The sequence below is a fragment of the Pleuronectes platessa genome, chromosome 10 (genome assembly GCF_947347685.1).
Source record: "Pleuronectes platessa chromosome 10, fPlePla1.1, whole genome shotgun sequence".
In the NCBI taxonomy this organism is placed as follows: domain Eukaryota; kingdom Metazoa; phylum Chordata; class Actinopteri; order Pleuronectiformes; family Pleuronectidae; genus Pleuronectes; species Pleuronectes platessa.
Genome location: NC_070635.1, coordinates 1,957,499 through 1,982,938, shown reverse-complemented (window position 1 = coordinate 1,982,938; position 25,440 = coordinate 1,957,499). Strand labels below are relative to the sequence as shown.

Sequence of the window (25,440 nt, the reverse complement as noted above, 5' to 3'; positions counted from 1 at the left end):
CCAACATAGCATGAGTAGCATTGATGATGGAGTGTTGCAGTCATAGCGGTGCCACATCTTAAGGAGTGCGGGAACAGCATCCAGGTGTTAGGCCTCAGCTCTGGCAGGGATGGCGAAGCTTTGAGGAGATCTCGTCATGCATTTTCAACCATTGTTGGTAGGCAAGGGTGTCGTCAGATGGGTTGAAGAGGGATGCAAGCGTTTGATCATAGAGAAGAAAGAACAGAAAGCAGTATTTATTCTTAGCAATGATAATTCAGAAGTCTCGACAAGATCTATCAGACTTGTTGTAAACATGTGTTCTTCTAAGACTAGAAAGGATAAGGTCATGTAGAGGATTAAATGAGCGTCCTTGTCAGATTTCCTATTAGACTGCTTCCGTTATCGTATACTCTGACTCACCTTGACAACAATTCAGTAATAAGGAAATATAAAGCCAAGGTAAATGACAGTCTTACCTGTCATCATTGAGGATTCATAGATTTTCTATTGTAGCAGCATTGACACATGATAAGGTTATTGGTTCTTGATCTATTCACTGCTCTGTAGGAATTGGATGAATACCATGGGGTCAAGACGCTCGGGTATGGTTGGACAGATGGGATTTCCCTCTGCTTAAATAGACCGCCTAATGCAGTGGATGAGTGCTGTGGCTGGTTGTGGCAAGTGAAGTATGTCACCTGATATGTCACATGATTTATGTCACCTGATGTATGGCACATGACTGAAGCAGCGCAGCTCGATTTGCCTGCCAGAACTAGCTCGCTGGCTTCGCTCCATTTCAGTCAGACTACTCACGTTTGATTATTTATCTTATTTATTAAGATATTTATTATTCACAATAGAACATGTTTGTGTTTGGTGTCTAGGCTCCAACTTAATCACTCCCCATATGCTAACACAGGAATGATGGGAGTGATGAGCTAATACTGTAACCGCCCAACACTGCACAAATTCGGAGCTTGACGAATAAATCGGTATCTGTTATGTGTGCATTTCTCCATAAGCGCATGCCTGCTTGAGAATATGCTACCTAGTGAGCCTGTTATGTGTTCCATGCCACTGCGGTGTGGCTATTCTCCATAGGCGCATGCCTGCAGGAGAATATGCTAACTAGTGAGCCTGTTATGTGTTCCACGCCACTGCGGTGTGGCTATTCTCCATAGGCGCCTGCCTGCAGGAGAATATGCTACCTAGTGAGCCTGTTATGTGTTCCACGCCACTGCGGTGTGGCTATTCTCCATAGGCGCATGCCTGCTGGAGAATATGCTACCTAGTGAGCCTGTTATGTGTTCCACGCCACTGCGGTGTGGCTATTCTCCATAGGCGCATGCCTGCTGGAGAATATGCTACCTAGTGAGCCTGTTATGTGTTCCACGCCACTGCGGTGTGGCTATTCTCCATAGGCGCATGCCTGCTGGAGAATATGCTACCTAGTGAGCCTGTTATGTGTTCCACGCCACTGCGGTGTGGCTATTCTCCATAGGCGCATGCCTGCTGGAGAATATGCTATCTAGTGAGCCTGTTATGTGTTCCACGCCACTGCGGTGTGGCTATTCTCCATAGGCGCATGCCTGCTGGAGAATATGCTATCTAGTGAGCCTGTTATGTGTTCCACGCCACTGCGGTGTGGCTATTCTCCATAGGCGCATGCCTGCTGGCTAGTGAGCCTGTTACCTAGTGAGCCTGTTATGTGTTCCACGCCACTGCGGTGTGGCTATTCTCCATAGGCGCATGCCTGCTGGAGAATATGCTACCTAGTGAGCCTGTTATGTGTTCCACGCCACTGCGGTGTGGCTATTCTCCATAGGCGCATGCCTGCTGGAGAATATGCTACCTAGTGAGCCTGTTATGTGTTCCACGCCACTGCGGTGTGGCTATTCTCCATAGGCGCATGCCTGCTGGAGAATATGCTACCTAGTGAGCCTGTTATGTGTTCCACGCCACTGCGGTGTGGCTATTCTCCATAGGCCCATGCCTGCTGGAGAATATGCTACCTAGTGAGCCTGTTATGTGTGCCATGCCACTGCGGTGTAGCTATTCTCCATAGGCGCATGCCTGCAGGAGAATATGCTACCTTGTGAAACTGATTATGTGCGCCATTCACCGCCGCGGTGGGGCCATTCTCCATGGCGCATGCCTGCAGGAGAATATGCTACCTGTGAAACTGTGATGCGCACCATGCACCCCCGTGGTGTGGTCATTCGCTGTAGGCACATTGTCGCGGGAGAATATATACTGCCTGGTGAGGTTCCCCCCAACTGCCCTGGCTGTAGGAGAATATATTGTGAACTTGGCACATGGCAACCTATACCCCAGAATTTAACACTCTAAGTCCAGCAAACCACCTGAAATGCTGGCAATCATGGACAATCCGTCTCACCCCTCCACAAAACACTGGACAGGCTAAGGAGCAGCTTCAGCCATAGACTCATTCAACCCCGCTGCTCTAAGGAACGATACAGGTCGTTCCTCCCAACCGCAATAAGACTGTACAACGCATCTACCTCTGTCAGAGCCACCATCACTGAACTAAACTAAATATACCTGTCTCAATTCATCATTTTATACAATAATATTGTCTTTTGCACACTCGGTCTACATATTCTTACACTCATAGTACATTATATATTGCATCGCCAAATACTTATATTTATACCCGTACTATATATTATATCATACTCTTTGTATATTCTTTGTATATATAAGTCTATATACACATATTTATACATGTGTACCTGTTATTATTATTATATTTGACTATTATTATATATACTGTTACTGCTATTATTACTATATACTGCTATTATATTGGTATAATTACTATCATATATAAATACTATACAATTTTTTATATACTATCTAACAATAACATTACCATCATATCATCAGTACTATTACCATCATCTGCCACTGCACCTTATCTACCTATTTATCTTGTGTTTCTGTTTTTATTCTTTCTACCTCAATATTTTATTCTATTGTATTTATTTTATTGTAATCAAATGTACCGGCTGCTATGACGACTTAATTTCCCTTCGGGGATGAAGTAATCTATCTATCTATCTATCTATCTATCTATTTACGGACCTCAGAGTGACAAAGGGAGCCACAACAACTAGGGCTGCACAATTAATCGAATTGCATGATCGTCAGCGATATTGACATTTAAAATGCGTGCTTTGCTACATATCAAATCAAGCGCTTTCTCGCCTAACATTCGCTAACCACAAGAGGGAGAACAAAATGGGAGTTGTCATGCACGCACCCTGCAGCGGTAGCCAGAACAACGTTTTGTCTGCAGTCAGTTCCGGTATTTCTTAGAGAGTAGAGACAGAGAGTAGCCAATCACGGTGTCGTGTGAAAGGTAAATCAATTATCAGGAGCAGAAGGCGAGGAGCTAGTCCTTCGAAAAGGATCATCAACCGTTGTATGGTAGTTTTGGAATTTAGGGCAAGTGATGATAACCAAGAACAAATCATGCCAGAGTGAGTTTAGAGTTGTGTTTGCGCCGCATAGCAATACAACTACCTTGTTTAACCACCTGAAAAAACGACCCACAAACCATAGTACAACAAGTGCATCAAGGCCAAAACTAACATTACCTCCCTGAATCTCCGTCAATGTCCAACGTCAACAGAGAAAACCATAAACGACCATGCATGGTGCGACAGCGTATCCATCCCCTTCCCGAAGACACACTGGAATAACTGATGCGATCGCATTTCATTTGGCCAAAGACATGTGTCCAATAAATACTGTGAGCAATGATCAAGCACAACAATGGAGCCGTACATGTCCCTGACAATTCACTGCATTGATTGTAATTTGCAATGAAGAGTCGATGCTTACAGACGTCATTTTTTCCCATAAGAACCGACAGGAGAGTCGATTGCCCAGGACCTAATGAAAGATGTGTACATTAGCTGGAATGTAGCACAACATGGAAGTGAAGCAGTGTTCTTGTGCCTTTAAACATGAAAATGCTATAAAAATATATTGTTCCTAAAATGTATGAATAATCATGATATTAATATTGATCTAAATAATCGTAATTATGATTTTGGCCATAATCATGCAGGCCTTACGACAACGCTGCGCACAGAAGTGTTGTGGTGTCTTAACACAACAGTAAACCACCACTCTCTCACATCCAATGAAGGATGTCCAGAATTTTCTGGTGCACTTCCTCAAAGTGGACCAGATTGTAGTTGACAATCCGAAGACAAAATAGTTGCCCGCGAATTTAATATTCGTTCATTCGTTAGTTACCTCATGCGCGTGTTATTCGCGCAGCTGTAATAAACTTTGTTTTACCGGAGGTGCTGATGGAAGTAGCTGAGGAGTGAGCCATCTCGCTCCCTTCCTATCCCTGAAACTCGGGCATGTGCAATGCGATAAATATAGCACATGGCACGTCCGTTGCGAAATCATCGCATGCCAGAAGTCATAAGAAAGTCATATATACAAGTTATTTATAATTATTGCATTCAACATCTATGAGGGCCCACCTGAGGGCCCAGCACCCTGCACAAGATTGAACCCCAACCCTTGGTTGGAGGAAGACCACTCCACCCACATATATATTATATAATTGAAAGTTTCCGGAATAACAAAACATATTACCTGCTAGCCTTTGATTCCTTTGGGAAAGGTACTGTTGTCAGGAGACAGAAGCTTCAGACCCATGGCTGGAGATTGGACTACAACTCCCATAATCCTGCTGGAGTGACGTACCAGGAAGTACTATAACACGAGCCGGTCCCGTAATTTTGTTTACATCACGTGCCGGGAAGATGGCGTGTGATTCCAGCCTGAATTGTTTCATTCATAACGTTCAGTGCAGACTTCATTCAGCAGAGGAGACAGGATGAAAGCCCCAGCGGATCCAGGCGCGCTTCCTCTGCCTCCGAGGGACAACATCCCGCGGTGAGGGAGAAGTTGGTAGAGCAGAGATGTCCCGGGAAGAATCCGTCAGCGAAGCTGCCGTCAGTGACGCTGCTACCAGCGTTTGTTCGGCCTCGCGGAGCCGCCTTCAGTCAAGAAGTAGTTGAAACTAACTCGTGGCTCAGACCCGATGAATTAAACGCTTCGGGTGCGCAGCTCCTCCAGGATGTGGTGCGCGCTGAGAGGCCCGCGGGAGTCGTGGCGCAGACGCTTGACGTCAGATTCACACGTAGTGAATCTTGAAGGACCGAGCCGAAATTTCGGAAATAAAGCGAACTTCTTCAGAGGAGGAATTACTCGGATTGAGAGAGACAACGACCCACGGAGGAACAACGGTCACTTGGTCAACGGCTGAGACGCTGAAGCAACAGGTAGCAATACTGCAGCAGCAGTGCGAGCAAGAGGGGTTGATGGGAAATGTCTCTCTGGTTAAATAGACCACCTGATAAGGTGGGTGTGTATTAAGATGGTTGTGGAGATTGAGGTATGTCACATGATGTATGTCACATGATGTATGACACCTGATTGGCGCAGCGCCGCTCGAGTTGCCTGCCAGAACTAGCTCGCAGGCGTCGCCATATTTGTGTTTGTGTTCATGCATCACCTGGAGACTTCACACTTTGACACATTCACCAGTGAGACACGTCATGTTTTCATTTTTATTCCTAGTATAAGAGACATACAATGTTTTTTTTTCTCCGTGAGACCAAATTCATATTAATTCAAGAGGCGCAGTCTGAAAATCAAACAGAAAAAGGAAAAACAATACTGAATCCATGAGACCCCGTCCAGATAGAATGTATTTACACCAAATCAAATTCTGATTCAGACGTCAGAGGCGGCACCGCTTCTTTTCTCATTCAATCTGTCACCGGCAGATAAAAGAAAAACTCACACACTCTTCAAACATGGCAGCAGCTCCTCTTATGGAACAGTACGGGCGGGACCTTCAAAAACCAAAGTTGCATGTTTTATATTTGTGGTGTGAAAAGCTAAATCTACTTCTTTTCCCCCTGAAGAACAAACAGTGTGGTCAGTTATATTTTCCTTCATTAACTGGATGAATGATCAACTCTACATTGGGTCCAATGAGCTTTGGGGAGATTTCAAATCAATACGAAACCCTTTCAGATACAGTGAGTGGCGCAGTGCTGTGTTCACAGAATGGATCATGGTTCCACTCGACTGTGGCTTTGACGAGTCTGACTGACATCGTGATCCCTGAGGGAAAAACCTCAGCAGAGGGAACCTGGTCCACCAATCACTTCCTAAGAATCGACCCAAGAGACAAACTCAACTTGTGGGATCGATGTTCATTGCACTTCTCCAGGTTTTAACATTTTTGTCCGAATCGACCATCGTGTCCAGACTTGTGTCTCTTGCATCTAAACCAGAACTAGATCGTCTTCTTCCTCTGAATAAGAACTTCAGAAGCCGAAGCAACATCTTAGCTTTATCCATCGGTTAGATGTGACTTGTAGAAACGGGGACAGGTCTGAAGGTCAAGCTTCAGAGGAACCGTGAACTGCTCCTGCAGAACTCCAAAGAGATGCTCACACTACTTCTAAAAGAAAAATAACAATGGCACCAGTAGGGGAAGTGACTCCCAGTGGAAAGTGACCGACCGCAGGCTCACACTGCTGGGATGCGAAAATTAACAACAACAAAAAACAAAACAACAAAGCGAAATGAAGGGTTTCATTCCAAAACTCCATCAATCTTAGAAAAAAAGAGACGATAATTTGTAAAATATTCCTTTGTAAAAAAAAAAAAAACTAAAAGAAAAAGGCTCAATATACTCAAGATATAACATAAAATATGATACAATAATAAGTGTTACAATCATATTCACAGTTACCAGTTTATCAGACAACTTTTTAAATGACAATTCATTCTGGAATGAAACTCTTCAAATGTACAATAGATACTGTATGACACGAACTGACGACCATAGAAAATGAAACACCAACAATATACTGGAGCATAGTAGCCATCAGAGCCCCTTGCATTAACCCCTACCCCCATGTCACACACTATTATTAAATAAGGCACACATTTACACATACAGTTAAAATTTGGCTAGTAATTATTCCTTTATTTACAACCAATAGTCACAAAGTTAATAATTATAATACTTGCAATCCGTTCTATGTGTCGTGTTCACTCTGCCAGGTGGCGTGTTTGTCACTTGAGAATACAGTATTTCTTTTTTTTGTGTTTCTTCCACTGCAGAGGAAACTAAACCCTCTGAATTCTGTGGAGCACCAGTGTCACAGGAACATTCTGGAGGAACCTAAATGGACCCGATTCGGTCGCGGCTGACCTGACATCTGCTGGAACGGGGACAGAAGAGAGAGAGAAGGGACGAGAGTAGCTGCTTTGTTGAAGTATTTCCTTTCTCTTGTCGACACAAACTAATTTGGTTCATTTTTCTTTTTTTTTAGCCAACTTGACAATGAGCTGTGATGATGAAGTGCATGATGAAGATACTTCTTAAGAGTGTGCAGGGGGGGGGGGATCGTTTGATATGCCCAAAGATGAAAGAGTATAGTAAGGCCAAGACATAACTACTTTCGGGGGGGAAATTGCTGACTTTTCACCACAGGTTACATATACTGCAAATGTATATGTATACATATACGGTGTGGATATAAACACACATATATATACACACACATGCATAATATAAACACATTCGAGGGTGGGGCGGGGGGGAGGGGGGGGGGGGACTGGTTACCAACACTACATCAGAAAAGGTTAAGCAAAAGCCTGAATCTACGCATCGCAGGAGCCTCCGGCTTTGAAGTGTTCGAGATGACGGATGAGTTTCGTTTCTCCAACATCGATGTGTCCAAAAACTAAGTTGCATTGTAAATCCACACTGAGGACATTGGCAGCCTAATATAAGGAGGTGGCGTCGCGTCACCCGAGTCAGCGGTTCTATAATAAGCAAGTAGCTGAGCAATACCAATATGGTACAAAGATATTCGCTGGACAAAAAGAGTGGGAAAAACAAGTTTGGTTGAGGCTTTTGTCCACAGTGACACTGGCTGTCACGTGATAGGTTGTGTTTTCTTGTCAAGGTCTGCAACCTCAAACCCACTGGGTTCCTTCAAAGAGAATGTCCTCTGAGAAGACCCGACGAGGGAGAACCTCCTCTAGTCCAGGAGAGAACCTCCTCAGTAGTTGAACTTCCCCTGTTGGTTCACCGGGGACGTGGCAGGTATGAACAAAGGTTTGGGAGGGACGTCGGGTTTGAGCGAGGAGCCCCGGCGGACGATGGCGCCCCTGTGTGGGACCTCCTGCTCTCCGGCGTAGCTGTGCTGGCGCGCCAGGTACCCGTTGGGGATGAGGGGGTAGTGAACCTCACACGCGCTGCCTGTTGAGTTCATCCGTGCCAGGAGGGGGGGTGGCTGGTGGGGCCCACCGTTTCGTTGGCTGAAGCTGTGCTGGCGAGGGATCATTCCCCCTCCTCCACCTCCACCTGGCATCTTGGCGGCTGCAGCGATCAGCGAGTGCCTCTGGGAGGAGTGCCTCCTCTCCAGAGTGGACTGGTGGTGTGAAGGGATGTCCGGAGGAACATCCATGCGTCGGGTAAGGCTGTCTCGAGGTAAAGTTGACGAGCTGTAGTAAGGGGCAGATTCTGTCTCCGGGATCTGAGGTTGGATTCGGTTGGCGAAGGCTAAGTGGCCTCCACCACCACTGGCCATCAGACCCGATGGGCTCATTAACTGGGAGTTTTTACTGCTGCTTGCATCATGGATGTGCTTCAGGAGCTCATCCAGCGAGGTCACCTCCATCACTTTCTGCGAGTAACCAGGGTAGGGCTGCTGGGATAGCACACGTTCAACATTGTGGATTTTACGTTCATCCGAAAGGAGGTGACCCCCAACCAGTGGCTGCCCATTGGACAGGCTGTGGGAGTAGGGGAAGACCTGCTGGTGGAGCAGGGCTGAACTGGGCCTGGAGCCGCCGCAGTGGGACTTTGGGTCTTTGGCATTGTTGCAATTCTGGTTCTTCTCCCACTGGTTCTTGAAGGCTTTCATGCTCTTTATGGGAAGCTCTGGGGTCGAGTCGGGTGTCGGCAGACCGGAGAGTTCTGAGGAGTGGTGCAGGTGGTGATGGTGGGGGTGAACCAGGTCTCCCATTGTCATGCCATGGTGGCCATTTCTCCTTGGTGGGTGATGTTCCTTGCTGTTGGTGAAGAAAGAATTGTAGATCTTTGGCGATGACACCTCCATCTTGTCATCCTTACTCTGGCTGTCCAGGAGGCCGTTGAGCTTGGCCAGGCTGCGGAGGGACAGGGCGTGTGGAATCGGAACCTCGGGATCCTTCGCCAGCTTCTTGGTCTTGTGACCCGAGTGGTTGCAGTAGCAGGAAACCAGGAAGCCGGAGAGAAAGGCGCCGAGGACGAAGGCCACCAACACACACGCGATCAGGAGCGTGTAATGAACACTGTGGTTGGTCTTCTCCAGGTCTGGTGGTCGCCTCACACCTGGACAACAGAAACAGATTGAGGAAAAGGTTAAGAGCTTTGCAGACTGAGCCGAGAGAGAAAAAGCAAAACACAAACATTCAAGAGCTAATGTAGGTCAAGTAGCAGCTGGGAGAGACAGGTTGCGTTGACAGGGATTTCTCGATGTGAGAACCAGCATGGGAGAGGTGTTTGAACTCAGCTCTCTGCTCCCTTCCCCTTCACTGTTAATAGATCAATACCGACTCCCTCGGACCTGAGCTCTCCCCACAGACCGGCGGAGACCGAGCGTTCCCCGGGCCGGTGAGAAATAAACTCTGAAATGAGCTACAGCTTTAAATATTGATGGAAGCAGAGCAGCAGGAACCTGATATCATTTTCACAGACTTTGCTTTCCAGTGTCGGGATCGGGGGCGCGAGCACCTGGCTTGATGAACGAGCCAAAAATAACAGCACCGGCCAATAGCTCACCGAGTGTGACGCCTTTGCCAACACGGACCCAAATGAGGTTGTCAAATTCTTTCAAAATGAAGCCTAGGGGGACAGCCTGTGCGACAGTGCACCGCGAACACAAGGTCACTTAGCTGAGGTAAATCTACCGTGTAAACGTCCTTGGGTGATGTGACCCTAGCAGAGTGTTTGCCTAATGGCGTGAAAGGCAGCGATGATAAGAAGAGTGAAACCTGCCACCTCTTATAATCAGAGCTCATTTGCAAGAGGCTGCCGCCATCTGGGGTGTCAGGCCCTTCTCTCCGCCCTTAATGACAATTTCTGTGAAACTGATTAGTCTGTGGAGGTGGGGGACGGGAGGGGGGGGGGGAGAGGGGGAAGGACGGAGCAGCGCAGAGGGGGGGAGGGGGGGGGAAACATGCAGGTGTTCAAAACAGGTTAATTCCGACAGCTCAAGGAAAGCTTCGATGAGGAAGGAAAATGGAAAGTGATGATTTCTAAATCAGGCCTCGCTGATGAGTTCATAAGATGTTCAGAGTGATGATGACGAGGGTGATGATCGGTGGGCGAGCGAAGAGCAGATCGGCTCAATAATTCAGAGGAGCAGATTTTAATCTTTCCCCTGAATTAAGTGACCCGGACTTGACAGGACGACGGCTCTTGGGTCCAGAATAGTCCGGCTTAGAAATTCATCTCTCGAGTTATGGAGTGGACGATCTGGATGGAATCTAGCAGAGTGTTTTCTCCGTGGTGATAAACAGTTCATCGTGAGGTGGAGATATATTGATAACAGGAAAAGTAACACGAGGCTTTTGGCTCAGAGAGTCACAGAATCATTAATATCATCCAACTCTGCCAGATGATTGATCGCTCCTGCCATGACTCCAGAATTATGCGGATATATTTTACGTGACGAAGCTGCAAAAACAACTCAAATGCTTCAAAACTTAATTCTTTGATCCCTTCGAGACAAACCTCTTGGATGGATTTCATGTTTCGTGGAAAGGACGGTGTGAATAAAACCTAACGCAGAGTTCTGAGTGAACATTATTAAAAGGTAATGACTAAGTCAAAAGGGTCAAAGAGTTCCTCCTCAGAGGTTGTGTGTTGATTAGAGGGAAAATATTAGGGGATATTACAGAGGAGGGAAATCTGATCAGAGTCGTTAGATTTCAGTCAAATCTCATTAGAAATCCCCTAGAGACAAACGAGTGAAAACTAAATCTAATTTCCTCGAGCCCAGAAAGACGCCCGACACCACAACGCAGGAGACGGAGAGACGAGCCGTTTGCCTCCTGTCGTCCTCGCGGCTTTAATTTGACTGAATCTCATTAGAGACGAGGACAGAATCTGAATCCATCCAGGTTTGATCCGATCTGCGTGTGTACACAGTTCCCGGCCGACAGTTTAAAGCTTATCGTTTAAATCCTGAAGTTACTTGTGAAGTTCTTTTCACTCGTCATTATCCGGAGGCAGACGTCTGTGCAGGTGCTTGTGGAGGATTAGTATCTCATCATCGAGTATCATTGAATTCATTCTCTAGCTGTTCCCCCCACAGAGGTACTGTAGTCCACTATCTAATCTTTCTGGATATAAAGCTTTGAGTAGAGCTTTCCAATTAAAATCCTCACTTTTTCGCCATTTATTCTTATGATTGCCTGGACTTATGACCACATTAAAGAGTCATAAATCATAATTGCAATCCCAGTGGGAGAGGCAATCAAAAGTGGTGCAGCAGTGAGCCTGTTAAAGCCTCCTCTTTTATTCTTGGACAGTTTTCTTTTGTCTCATTACGCCGGCTGCCAATCAGCTCTGCGGCAAAGTCACAGTTGTGAGTTTTGGATTATACCCGAGCAGCGTCCCGGCAGCTTCATGCACCTTTTGGTAATGAGCCTCCATCTCAGTGTGGTTCCTGCCTCCTGTCGCCCCAGCGGCTCTCTGGTACCTGTGACTCATCTGCTCCCTCTGGACCATGGCGCCCTGCCTGACCTCCGGCTACCAGGCGGCTGAGGGCGTCCTCCCGGTCGAGGGGGAATGAGTCAAGTGGCTCGACGAGGGGGGGGGGGGGGGGGGGGGGGGGGGCGAGACACACAGCTGAGGTAAACAAATCCAGAGCCGACAAACGACCTGTCACAACATGCTTCACCAGCAGGTCGGATGACTCAATCATCGGGTGTTTGGGACATACGGTGCCACCGGTCACACTCAGATCATCTCACGGTGAATCACACCGACAGCCTGGCGAGCAGCTCGGCGGCGAACAGGAGGCGACGGCCGACTGTACCCAACTTCTTGGCTTTCTTCGCCGTGCTTCACCAGAACGTGGAAACTCAACATTTGGGGTTTGAAACTTCATGAGTACTTTTATTTTAAAGTTAGTTGACGAGGAGAAAATCGTCACCTCATGTTCGAAGCGATAATTAACAAAGCTTTACGCTCATCTCACAACTTCCCTTCCACGTTTAACACGGTTCAAGAGTCAAGTTCCCGTCTCTAAAACCGTCTCTTTGTATTTCTGTGCCGAGCTCTCAGCCCAGCGACGGCTTAATATAGAGATACCCAAGTCTGCCAAAAGGTAAAAAGACAGATGGGCTGCGTGAGTGGAGTCAAGGGAGGGGAGGGGAGGGAGAGAGAGAGAGGGACGGTGACAGGCAGGGGAAAGAAAAGAAAAGAGGAGATGAAGGGACGAAACTCAACCTTGGTGACAAACTGGCGATGAAGAGGGCGAGTGAATGAGGGGAGGACTCAGAGATCAATAGGAGCGGAGCAAAGGGAGGATGAAAGCCACGGAGCAGAAAGAAAAGAGGGCGAGTTAGAGATAACAAGTGAATGTGTGTGTGAGGAGCTCGTCTGGAGGAGGAGGAGTGAGAGACAGACGTGACGGGCTCGGTGACAGACCATCACTCTGCTGCAGCTCTGAAGCTCTGCTGCTGTGATGTGATGTGGTGGGAGAAGAACCTGGTGCTGCTCCTCACAACCGCAGGAGGAGAAACACTTCTGCATCCATGTGGATAAAAATAGACGGTGCGGCAGGTTACGTAAACAGGTTTCTACACCGCGCTGCCTGAGCTGCAGCTTACTAATTGGTGATGTTATTTTTTTTTGGGGGCATAAGGGAAATAAAGACTGTCTGTTGTTATGTCTGATTCCCCCCCCCCTATCCTCCCCCTTGCAGGTGATTAAGTTGAGTCTGAAAAACTAATTACAATGGAAGTGATAACTACAGTAAGTGATTAAGTAAAATGGCTACTGTCTGTGCAAGACCAAATCTGCTTCGTTAACAACACAGCAGCCATAAGCTTCTTCCATGACACCAATTACCGGCAATCTGAGCACTTTGAAGTGTCTCTCTCTCTCTCTCTCTCTCTCTCTCTCGCTCTCAAAGCATCTGAACTGTACAATGCCGGAATTTTAAACACTGCTGCGAGGGAACAGCTACTTTTATATCAAGGTCAGATACCAAGTGATTTAAACAGAACAACTTTTTTCTTTAGCATATGACTTTTCCATTATATCAGACTTTCCTCAAGGGTGCGTTTAAACACTTTTCAAACCTGAGGACGACTCGTCAAGCGAAGATGCTTTTTCAGAATAGCCTCCAAATTACTTTCTGCTTCCACGAGTTTACAAGTGCATGTTATTGTTCCCTTAATGGATCCTCCATCCCGACGAGAAGTCAATGAGACAAAATGGCCCCGAGTTTCATATCCCTCGTCTTCCTGCTAATGCTGCAGATTCATTTCTTCCACACTAAAAGAAATAAAAAAAACACAATTGAACTCCTGGGAGACGCCCTGAGGTCGAGGAATGGAACAAATTAAACATTTTCCCTTTTTTTTTTTTTAATCCGGCTCGTCGCTGTCAGTTTCAGTAATTTGACAGTTTTAATTCCTGACGTCTGTTGTCGCTGACAGACGTGGTTAACAGACAGAGCGTGATTGTGTGCGTCACACACACACACACACACTGAGTAAAAGCACTCTGTGTGTGTGTGTGTGTGTGTGTGCAGGACTGACTGGGTGAATTCAATCATGTACACTTGTTATTAGGAATTTGCATAATATTCCCCCTCAGTGCTCAGCCAACTGGATGAGGTGTAATATACGTGCAGGAGCTAAGGTGACGCGGTGTAATGTTAACAGATCCTTTCCAATTGAAAAGTAGTGGTGATGAGAAGTGCATTTCATTCCAGGTGTGCCGGTGCATACAGAGAATAGATTTCATTACAGGTTTGATTGAATGCTGGTAAATTAAGTGTGAGGTGGCATCTGGCAATCAGCGCCACACTGTCTGTACCCGGTCGGGGCTTTGAAGGGAAAATCAGGTTTTCTCAAGGAGCTGCACAGAAAAAGGCGAAAGAGAAAAAGATAGTTTTGGTTTTGATCGTCCAGGTTTGGAGACATCAGTCCCTGCCGCCACTCGGCTGCACACGGACGTGAATGTTTGTGCTGATTGAAGCTTTAAAAATCATATTTGAAGTGGGGTGTCGTCATAAAAACAACAACTCAAGCACAAAGCCAAGTAAATATAGATGCCAATATTTTACCAATAGGGATGTGATCACGTTGGGGAGGAGGCAAACGTCGCAGATATCTCCAGATCAATGTGAAACCAAAACTATCTGCGTGATGAGATGTCACCAAGTAGGAAACAGAAACTCCTTTCAATGAACCTCTGATGAACTCATGGAGCCGGTGAACCGGGCCGAGCACATGCACAGGGCGGAGTTCTTGTTTTTTCCTCTTTACATGCAGTTGCATCAGAAACTTAAAAAAACAAAAAAAGGAAAGAGTGTTAATTTGCCATTCGGAGGCTGGTAAATCAAAAACTGTTCCAGTGCAAACCTCCACCTGTTGATGGTCTGATCTGAGAGGAGCCGGCTGCAGTGGAAGAGTCTTGGCTTTACCAACCGGCTTAAAGAGACAGTCCACGCCAAAGTCCGGCTCTATAGCTTCTACAAATCACTCTGTTCTAGCTTCGAGTATCAAGAACATACAGCAAATCATAAAGAAAATGATGGGACCATTAATAACAATCACTGGTTTCCTGGTGGACTCGTCTTTGGAGTGAACTGCTGCTTTAAGAGACGGAGAAACTGTCACTCAGACGTCTGAGCTCAGTGAATCCAGAAAGGCAGGTCGGGGGGGAAAGGGGGTCAGTGGGGGGGAATTCAACAAAGGAGGCAGGTGCAGCTAAAGGGTTAGTCCGACTAAAACAGAGGAGAGGAAACACAGGCAGGTAAAACTCCGGAGGGACACCCCCCCCCCCCCCCCCAGAGGTCAATGAGACAGGGTTGAGGGTAAGGGGTTAGAACCAAGAGCCGGGACGCAGGTGGGGGGTTGATCACTGTGGGCCCCGTGGATCAGCTGATCGCTCTCCATCCCGACACCGAGCTGAGCTCTCATGGCCCACACGGAGGTAAGAGCCATTAAAATGTGCCGGGGATGGAGAGTGAAGTGTTCGGTGTGTGTGTGTGTGTGTAATGTTGTCGAGGTGAGTTTGTGCGGCGCAGTGTGTTTTCAAAGAAAAGTAAAAAGCATGATGTCACTTGTGATCGCTGAAAAGTGCTGGTGAGCGAAGGGAAAGTGTGTGTCTGCCTGACCTTTAATGATCATTACACCACGAGTGTGAGTCAGGGAGACCGAGGTGTGTGTGTGGGTGTGTTTGAGTGTGTGTCCGTGTCACACCCTGAGTTGTGTTAAAACGTTTTAGAGAATCCTGTCAGGTCAAAGCAATTTGAAGATGTTAAAATTAAAAACACGCTTTATGGTTTTAAAAGAGCAACAGTTGATTTTTCAAAATCACTTCTAAAATTCAAAGTAAAGGCCTGAATATATTTTTTTGAATTATTATGAATTATTTAATTAATTCTGATGTCAAGGCAACTAGTTTTGTCTCTTCTTCTACAACCTTGTGACAATGTGCGACTTAGTTTATTTCCTCTGAACCATGTTGTGTAAATAAAGATGGACGACATGACAGGCTCCATGAAAGTGAAGCCAAATCTTCTTAATCGACCCCCTGGTGGCTGGCTTCAGAATAACAGATGGATAAAAAAAAAAAAAAAAAGTCTGAGTAAACTTGAAATTCATTTTTCTCAGAGGTGGTTTGAGTCAATTTAGTTATGTTTCATGACATTGATGTTTGTTTGTGAACTAAATAAATTTTGGAGCTGGAGATGTCGTCTCACTATTTACAGTCCATGTTTTCAACCTCATCCTCACATTTGATTGTCTTTTTGTTGTTTTTGAACGATTTTAAACATAAAACTATTGTAGTAATTTTTGAAGAGTTGTGACGCTGATGTGAGTTGAAGAGGAGAAACCTCTCGGTGGTGGTTTGAGGGGACGTGTCGTCAGAGCTCGACCAGACGATGTGTCTGTTACCATGGTCTTCATAAGTATAAATAACTATCTGGAAAACGAGCTGGCATCGATGCCCCCCCCCCCCCCCCCCCCCCCCCGGCCCCCTCATGTGAAGGTTCAGCCCGAGTTCACTTTCTGCTCGACTCCTGTCAAGCTTTAATGAGTTGGAAAACACCCGCCTCACTTGATTCTATTATCGAGCCATCTCTCTGTGCACGTCAGTTAAATTAGCTGCTAGCACACACACACAGACACACACACAGAGACAGACAGAGACACACACTGGTTTATCCAAATGAGCAGAGGAGTCAGGGAAAAGGTCAAATCACAATGGAGGGCAGGAGAGGGGGAGCAAACAACCTGGAGGAGGCTGGATCCTGGAGGAGGCTGTGAGGTGGATGTATCCCCCGTCCTGACCTCGGCTGTTTGTCTCAATAATCTCTCACCGGGGTTCGAACGATCGAGTGCAGCCGCCCACGTCTCAGCCAATATTCTACTGTGTGATTATCTGAGCCACATAAACACTAATTCTAGTTTAAACTCAGGTGAGCTGAGTCTTCTCTTTTAAATCCCTTGTTAAAAAAGACTTTTATCGAGGAGCCTTTTCCTGGTTTTACCTGTTTTTTTTATTATATTTTATTGGATTCTATCTCAAAACTTAATTAAAAATAATTTCATGACTTTCAATATTTGTGATTCCTTGATTTTTGCCGGGCCGGGTTGGTTTTATTTTGCTGCCCTTGTAAAGCGCTCTGTATTTTGGAAAGAGCTCTATGAATAAAGTTATTATTATGGTCTGTATGAGCTGGATTTACTTTTATTCCAGATAATGTTATTGGTCTCACTCGTTTTTTACAATGGTCATAAAGAAAGGTTCTTTACTAAGTTTATTTACTTTAATTCATTCTAAATGCTATTAAAGCTTCTTAAATCTATTTAACAGTATTCCATTGTTTTATTTATCAGAACCATCCTGCAGTGCACTTCTCTATGTGAAAGGCCTGATTGATTGATTGACTGATTGATTGATTGACTGACTGATCTACGTCAGCTCCAGCTCTCATTAGCATCAACACTTCATCTTCTCAGCTTTTTGCTTTAAGAGCCATCGGAGCTGAAAACACATTAATTACAGAGCAGGTCGTCATCCTGTCGACTCTTCACATTAACCAGAGTCGTTACATAAGCAGAGGCGACAGCTGTTTGGATTAAAACCACATCTGCTCACAGAGACAAACACTGTGGATGGAGCCTGTTTAGAGGCTGAGAGATAAATCAGCATCAGCCCACTGCAGGTCAAAGTCAAGGTCACGACATCGGATCATTTATCTTTTAATCTGCGTCAATAACGTTTTACATTATTTCCCATAAAGCAACAGGACTAATAACCACGTGTTGAGCTCTCCTAACTCTTTTTTACCGGGCAGATCTTTTACTTACTCAATCTTCTCTCCTTCCAGCCTCAAGTCCTCATTACTGCGACTTAGGGGCCGATTGAAATCCTAAACGAAGTCCTTAATCTACAGGTGGCGTCTTGATAAAGGCTGGAGGTTGTGTGTTAGCGTTAAATTGCCTCGGCCTGATGGCTCGCAGGTGAGCTGCCTCTTTGTTACAGCAAATGAATGTGATTTGGAGTCGAGACTAAGGAGCGAAGTCAATTTTCTTTGCAACAATGAGCGATTTACCGGCGTTACCGGCAGCGTTTCCCTCAGAATCTCCTCAGGTGACCTCGTCTCTCTCGCCCGGTTGTGTTTTATCTCAGCGCCGCCTTGTCGGCCGGCCCACCTGCCGGCTGCCGGGGAGATTTGTGACCGAGCCGCGGAGCGTCTACAGAAGGTTCCGACACGAGGGCAGATATCTGGTGAGGAATGGACAGGAAGTGGGGCAGATAGGACGCCTCTCTTCGCTGTGATGCTTCCTCTCTCCTCTCCTTATCAAGCCGCCTCCTCTGATTGAAGCGGCAGCCCCACAGTCTCTGGCTGAAATAGATTGTGTGGCTGTTTCTTGTTCGCCCTTCACCTTCCCTCTCTCCTCCTCTTCACCTCTTTGTCCGATTCCCCCGGCTTCGGGTCCCTGCTGCTTTTTATTTGTTGTGTTTTTTTTTCTCATTTAAGCCTGAGTGGCTCATAATTGCAGGCACCGAGTCTGGCTGTGAGATTGGACGCCTCTTTCACCCGCTGAGGATTTATGGACCTGTGACTCGGTGCCTGTAGATCTGAGCAGCAGAGAGAAAGACCTGCGTCACGCCGCCTCTCCTCCCTGAATGACGTGCCCATAAACCGACTCCTCTTCCTGAACGTGGAGGAGAAATGTTCTGTGGGGGGGGGGGGGGGGGGAGGGGGCGACCCGAGCTCTGTCTCTGGCTGTGCAGCTCGTTTCCTTTATGTGATTATTTGAGGGTCAAAGAGACATTTTCCTGCATTTCCAGTCCTGGCTAAACAGCTCTCTGACTTGTGATGTTAATCAGTACGAGTGCGAAGTGTCACATTAAAAATGTACGAAATAATGAGACTGCGGCCGATAAAGATCAAGGTGTAATTAAATATTCAGGAACTGGCTGGACTCTTATAGGTCATGTCATTTACTGGGGGGGCCGGACTGCACCCTGGCTTTAGATGCTGTGGACAATACGTGAAGTGAAAGTTTCCCGTCCAGAGGGGAAACTTTACTCGATCACTTTGACATTTGTCACTTTGCAAATTACAAACAGCAAATTTTAACAATATAACCTTTAGAGCGGCAAATACCAGGCAATTAATCATCTTTGATAAAAAAAGGAACGTGACAAATAAGATGATCTCAGCTTCTGGAGTGTGAAGCTGTTTTGCTTTTATTACCTATTACTTGTTATCGTCTGCTTTCACAGCAGAATAACAGAAAAACTACTGAACCGGTTTTCAATGTCATTTTGTGGAAGGGGGGGAGACACGACCCCATTAGTCTTTGAAGAATTGATTGAATCCATGGCGGTAGCGGTGTTATAAAAGTGACTGTGTGGGAGAGAGAGCTGCATCTTAAAGTATGAGGTCTGCATGGACGGTAAAAACATTATGGACGAGTGAGGATGCTGCATTAAGTACTCGGTTAATTGGTTCATTATAAAACTGTGGACATTATAAAAATGTTAGATGATGTAAAAAGACGACATTGAGCGTGAAGGGCGTCTGGTCTGATTGGTTTGAGGTGAAATGAAAGAACTAAATATTTCTATCTCTCACGTCTCTGATTAAAGCTTGTTTGTAGAAACCACTCATCCTTGTGTGTGTGTGTGCGTTTTATCTGATGCACGTTTTATTCGCTTTACTCGTTCTGTGGGGGATTTGAATATCGCTGAGTTAAGCTCAAAAGGGAGTTTAATTTTAGTATGAATATGATTTAATATATTACATTAGATTACGGACTATGAATCCGAGGAACATGTAAAACTCTTTTCAGGCAGACTGATGAAGTCCTGATGAGTCAGAGTCCCGTGGGAGCGACGCTGAACTTCACATCATGACTTTGTGTGAATTAGAAATTCAAAGTCGGAGTTTGCCGAGCGGGGAGAAGCCAGTTTGAGGTGCTGGGTACACTGGGAGTTAGAAATGTAAATGAAGAGTCTCGGGGAGGGACGTAAAACTTTACCTGGTTTGTGCTTCTGAAATCTTTGAGTGTGTTGTGAAACATCGGGGGAATGTGTGCGTGTGCTGACGAGCTAAATAAAAGATGAGGAGAGTTCAGCAGGGAGCAGCGTTGTTTAGACTCAGGTTGATTTGAGGAGTTAATTAGAGTCGGTGCAGGATTTTTTTTCTTAACTCATTAAATCTTGCACCTCCGCGGCTATTGAGACGTATGGTTGAACATGAGGGGATAATAACCGGGTAATATTCTGCAAGCTCGACCTAAACAAAGTGTGTGTGTGTTTGTGTGTGTGTCTTTGTGTGTGTGTGCGGTAAAAAAGCAGAAATCAGTCGGTTATGAGCTCCGGCCTGATCTGAGAGATTGTTTTAACTGGAGAGTTAATAGTTAGTGAGAAGATGAAAGAGAGATTTCACCCTGGAAGAACATTTAAATACATTAACATGCAAACCACCGCAGTGCACGAGTGGTCGGCCTCAGACTGAAGCAGATCTTTTTATCGACTATTCGCCAGAAACAGCAAATAGAAGAAAAATGAGGGGCAGGTTGAAAACGTTTCTATCAGAGTGAAACATCTTCTCTTGCTGGTTTGTTAGTGGTCAGTGTGTTAGACGGCGTTCGGGGCCCAGCAGTGCAAACCACGGCAGGTCAGAGGTCACTGAGGTCACACATCCCTCCCCCTTACCCTCCATCTCCACACTGATTGGCTCCGAGTCAGGTGACCCCTGTTCCCCCACTGGGGGAGGGCCATCAGGACCTGTACCTCTTTCAGGGTCACCTGCCTCCTTTGGGGATGCCGCCCCGTGATAGGTTGTGCTGGCGCTTGTGGGTGTGGTCTTCCCTGCGGTTGTGACGAAGGGGAGGGGGAGGGGGGGAGGAAGAGGAGGAGGAAGGAGGGAGGGGGGGGCGACAGAGTGAGCGATTAGTGAAATGTGAATCAGCCGAGACAATCAACTGCACAACAATGAGGGTGAGTCCTGAGTGGAGAGAAGACGGTCACGTGTTAACACACAGAGCAGTGATGAGCGACAGGATGAGACACAGACGCTGGGTCAAAGGTCGGCAGGGGATTCGAACCCGCGGTCATTCTCTGAGAAGCTGCTGTGGCTTCAGGACTCTAACATCCTCCGTCCCTTGGTTAGATCTCGCTGAGCAGACATTATTTATTCATAATAGATTTCAGAACATAAGAATAATATTAATATCCAGAGGAGGAGAAATCGACTCTCTGCTCTTGAGACCAGAACTGTGGCTCCTGAAGGTTTTAATAATTATTGAATTCCTCCATCATATGTTCTTAACGTGTTTTCTATAGATATTTCTCTATACATCTGCCTGAATGTAGATCTATGGTGACTCTCCATATTTTAACAGATATGTAGACTGTTATGGAATAACAACTATTGGTGTGTCAACAATTTTTTGTGTAGATTTGTTATCAATCTTCTATTATGTGTACATTTTCTCTATCGCTGCATCATCACGTGATTTGTTAAATAATGGCTTGTGGGTATTTTACTTTGTGTGTGTGTATTTTCTCTTTCTCAAACTTCTCATGCAGAAATGATCAGACTCAACATTAATAGATTGATTTAAAATTATATCTCACACCACACAAATAAATGACTGTAACATGCTTGAATTGTTACAAAGGGTTTGGCCTCATCTCTAAATATGAAACTCCAGATTAAACACATTTCTATTTCAACACCCTCGTGAAAAGCGAGTGTCTCCATCTTTTAGTCCCAATCTACAGTTTTGCAGGTGAAGCTCCTCCACCTGCTTTTCCTTTTTCATAACAGCCTTGAACTCCACCACCATTAAAACTCCTCCGTGTCCTCTGCACTAAGTGCTTTCACAGACTGGTTGAAACAGACACTGGTTTCCACTACCTCACCCAGGCTGAGCGCTTCCACAGATCCTCCGTCGTGTGGAGTCTTCTCAAACATGCGCCAAGAAACGCTCTGCCAGAGGCCTCGTATTATCAAACATATTTGTCTTGATGACACGCTCCACATCTCCATTGCTTTATTAGCTCACTGTTGTCCTTGAGGTCCGGGGAGCGGCAGGCTGCCATTGGCTCGGGCCCCTGCGCTAATAAGCCCTAGCAGCCCTCACAGCCCGTGGGCAGGAGCAGGGCTCGTTCTCTCTCTTTCTCTCTCTCTCTCTCTCTCTCTGCCAGCCGGTAGAGAACACTCCCTGTGAACGAGTGGCCCCGTCAGTTTGCCATCTGCGCCGGGCAAATTAAAAGTGAACACCAGGGGGTGTTTGGCCCCGGAGCCTCAGACAACAGCTCCAGGACCACATCATTACTTCAGCTCTCATTCTTCAAGTCGTTTGTTCTCTTTTTCTGTTGATTCAGTAAAAAAAAAAAAACTAAAACAGAATGCACAATGTACAACAGAGGAGCGTTTGATTCCCGACACAGGCGAGCGTTTGACTCGAGCCCTCCTCTCTGCTGGCGGCGATTGTTTGGGCGACGGGGAGGAGAGAGAGAGAGAACGAGCCAGCGTTTGTAGAGCGGGCGAGCGAGGCACAGCTCTGTCGGGCATATGGAGCGGTACTGTCGAGGAAAGCTGATAATTGATCTTCAGTGCAGAGACTTGAAAGTGTTTTTGTGTGAATCAGCTCGAAAAAATATGTAAACAACACAAAACAAAAACCAGAGACTGAATCTGAGTGTGTTAGAAACTTGTGAAGCTTCCGGGCGGCCGGAGCCTGATGGGATTAAGCGGCGGGGGGGGGGGGGGGTCCTCATCAAGCCTCGCTACCAGCAGGGCGTTGATTCTCCTCGAGCAGCTTCACACACCACTGAGGCACCGTGGGACCCCGGGACGGTCGGGGGTCTGATCCGAAGCCTCTGGCGGACAAAGTGGCCTCTGTTCTGAGAGAGACGCTGGATCAGACGCAGGATGGACGGTTCTGCGGAGCCGCAATGGCCGACGTCTTCCAGCAGGGGGCGGGTCTCTGCGGCGCTGACACTAATCACTGCGCGGGATCAGCCGCGGCCGTTAACTCCCCCGTGTCATCATTTGTTCAGTGACAAAGAGACGATAAGTCTTGAAAACTCCTCCAAAAGTTGAGGCGGAGCGTTTGAGTCGCGCGGCTGAAAAGCAAATGAGGCCGGACGAACACTTTGTGACTGAGAACGAGCGGCTCTGAATGTTGAGCCGTTAGAAACCAACAGCAACTCGTCAATCTTCTCCGAGGCCCCGGCCAGCTTGGCGGCGTTTCTATTCCTATTCCAGCCGAGCCAGGGGCAGAGCGGTGTGGCCGGCGGAGGAGTAATGGGACGTGACAGGGATGATGATCCTTCTGGATACAGGGCATTAGGCAGCCTCGCCGACAGAGCTCCCAGTCCATCAATGGAGTGATGCTTCAGACAATGGCTTCAATGTTTGAGCTGTCGGCCGAGGGAGAGAGAGAGAGGTGACCGACCATTCAGCCGCCGCAGAGCAGAGTCTGTAACCTCCAGAGTTAAAAGTAAAGAGAAGAGACGTTTACTTTGTACGAATGTAAATGAATCTGAAGCTTCTCTCCACACGCAGGGATTCTGCAGCTTTTAACGAGTTAGAACCACGAGGATTAACATTCAAGAGCAGTGACTACAAAGATATATCTGAATATATATCAGAGTCCCAGGATAAACCTGATCTTCAACTCATCATGGAAGATAAGGTGAAGTGAGGCGTTTGTAAAGTTGTATCACAGTGTGTTAATATCTGAGAAGGAAGTACAACACACGGGAAAACAAACGTTGATATAATTATGATTTAAGAGCGAGTACATGATACTTTAATGTATTTGAGATGTAACAATGAAAGAGTCGCTCCATATGGAATTTGTTATTCAAGATATTTCAAGTACATAAATAGTGTACATCATGTCCATGGTACTTTTACTGTTAAGTCTTTGTTATTTAATGTTTTACTTAGTAAAAGTATTCCACTTTTTAACCAGAATAGAGCTAGCACTGTATTTGGGGGAAAACTTATGACTCATTTTCATTTCGTCGATGCACTTCCTGTGGAATCAAAAACCCAACACTTAGAGTTTCATCACCAAATAAAAGTTTTACATAAACTGTACAATTATTTGACCCTTCGTGTTTTTGATTTAGTGAGAAGTTGTCGATATAACATGTAGAAACTGTCGATAAAACTATTTCAGTGAGACCCAGGCTCCGAAATGAAACTCCAGAACGTCAAAACAAAATAAAACAAATGCTAATTTCCTATAAATCACAACTGTTGTAGAGAAAAATCTGAATCTGAGTCGTGAACCCGTCGGTGCTCAGTTGTGTTTGTGAGGTGAAATATAAAAAGACGTGTCCACTGACCATACGCTGAATCCAGCGCCGTGTTCTGCTTGCGTGTTGTCGCCAGGACGTCTGAAAAAACATAAAAACACAACATCATCAGTGTGAGTCAGGTTTTTGTTTGTTGAATATTCCTGCTGCTCATCGATTCTAATGTGTCGTTGAATCTGTCCTGTTAAAAGCTAAACACAACAAACCCTTTGTCTTGAAAACGACTTTGAGCCGACGCTTGATTAACAGACAAAGTTTGAGAACAGTGTTCCACCGGGGCCTGTGAACGTGGGGGGGGGGGGGGGGGGGGGGGGGGGGGGGACTAACTCCTCCTCAAGCTTCTTCAGCACGATCTGAATCACATCATAATTCTCTCCGTTCGAAATTCGTTACGTCCGCAATCACTTTCTGTGACATCGGGATCCGCTGCCGCTCGACAGCTCGCCGCCCTCTTTCTTTATTGCTTATGTAAATCAGTGGGAATGAAGAAGTGTGTCCGTCTCACCGTGGCAGGTGTCAGGGAGCTGCTGGTGGCCGCTCTCCACGTCCTGTTCGAATCCGCCTCTGCAGAGACACGGGGACAAAGACAAAAGAGACATCAACTACGTTTGCATCAGTTCATTTCAGCCAGTGGTCCGATCCTCACAAAGCACCTCAGGGGGTGTAAGTGCTCCCCCACCAGGTTTAGTTTGTCTTGTGTGTGGCCGAGGTCGGAGTGTTTGTGTTTCTCTGACGTGTGTTGTTGACCAGACGCAGCCGTGGGTGGTCGGACCTGCAGGAGAACGACCAGCCTACCGAGGATCATCGGCTCTGTGGTGCTCAGCAGATTCTGGGATCGGCACCGTGGGGAGGAGTTGTGATCACATTTTGTTTGTTTGCCAAAAAAAACCTTGGTGCAGGTCTGAGCATCTTTTCTAATTCCCAACATGTCTTTTATCTGAGTCTATTCAGGAGACTGCTGGTGTAATTGGTAGCTTCACTTAGTTCAGTGTCTCCGCTCTGCAATTAATGTCTCAACGTGTGATTGTAGCATGTCAGTAAAAAAACGAGTTAATTCATAGTGACCGACACAAAACCCCCTGTGATTAGTATCTCTCCTCCTTCTGCAGCAAGTAGAGAAACTTGGAAACTGAAAACATGGCGCTCTACGTGTTGTTGTCAAACTTCAGGTATCAAGGACTTTTCCTGAGACAAAAGACAAACATGCACAGTTTTCACACAAAAACACTTTTCACCGCCGGCTCGAAGCGTCTCATGCAAACAAAGAAAGACGTTTG

The 25,440-nt window shown here is 46.3% G+C and overlaps 1 protein-coding gene across 1 annotated transcript in view; it reads right to left on the bottom strand.

The window, feature by feature from the left end:
• Positions 1–5,592: 5,592 nt before the first annotated feature.
• Positions 5,593–25,440, bottom strand: part of sema6e (sema domain, transmembrane domain (TM), and cytoplasmic domain, (semaphorin) 6E) — a 66,074-nt gene continuing 46,226 nt past the window's right edge. Inside the window, exons 16-19 of the mRNA XM_053432823.1 lie at positions 24,669–24,727; positions 24,194–24,244; positions 20,540–20,695; positions 5,593–9,442 (exon numbers count right to left, since the gene is read on the bottom strand). Of these exons, the coding sequence (XP_053288798.1) occupies positions 8,127–9,442; positions 20,540–20,695; positions 24,194–24,244; positions 24,669–24,727 (1,582 nt within the window). The 3' untranslated portion in view covers positions 5,593–8,126. The remainder of the gene's footprint in view (positions 9,443–20,539; positions 20,696–24,193; positions 24,245–24,668; positions 24,728–25,440) is intronic.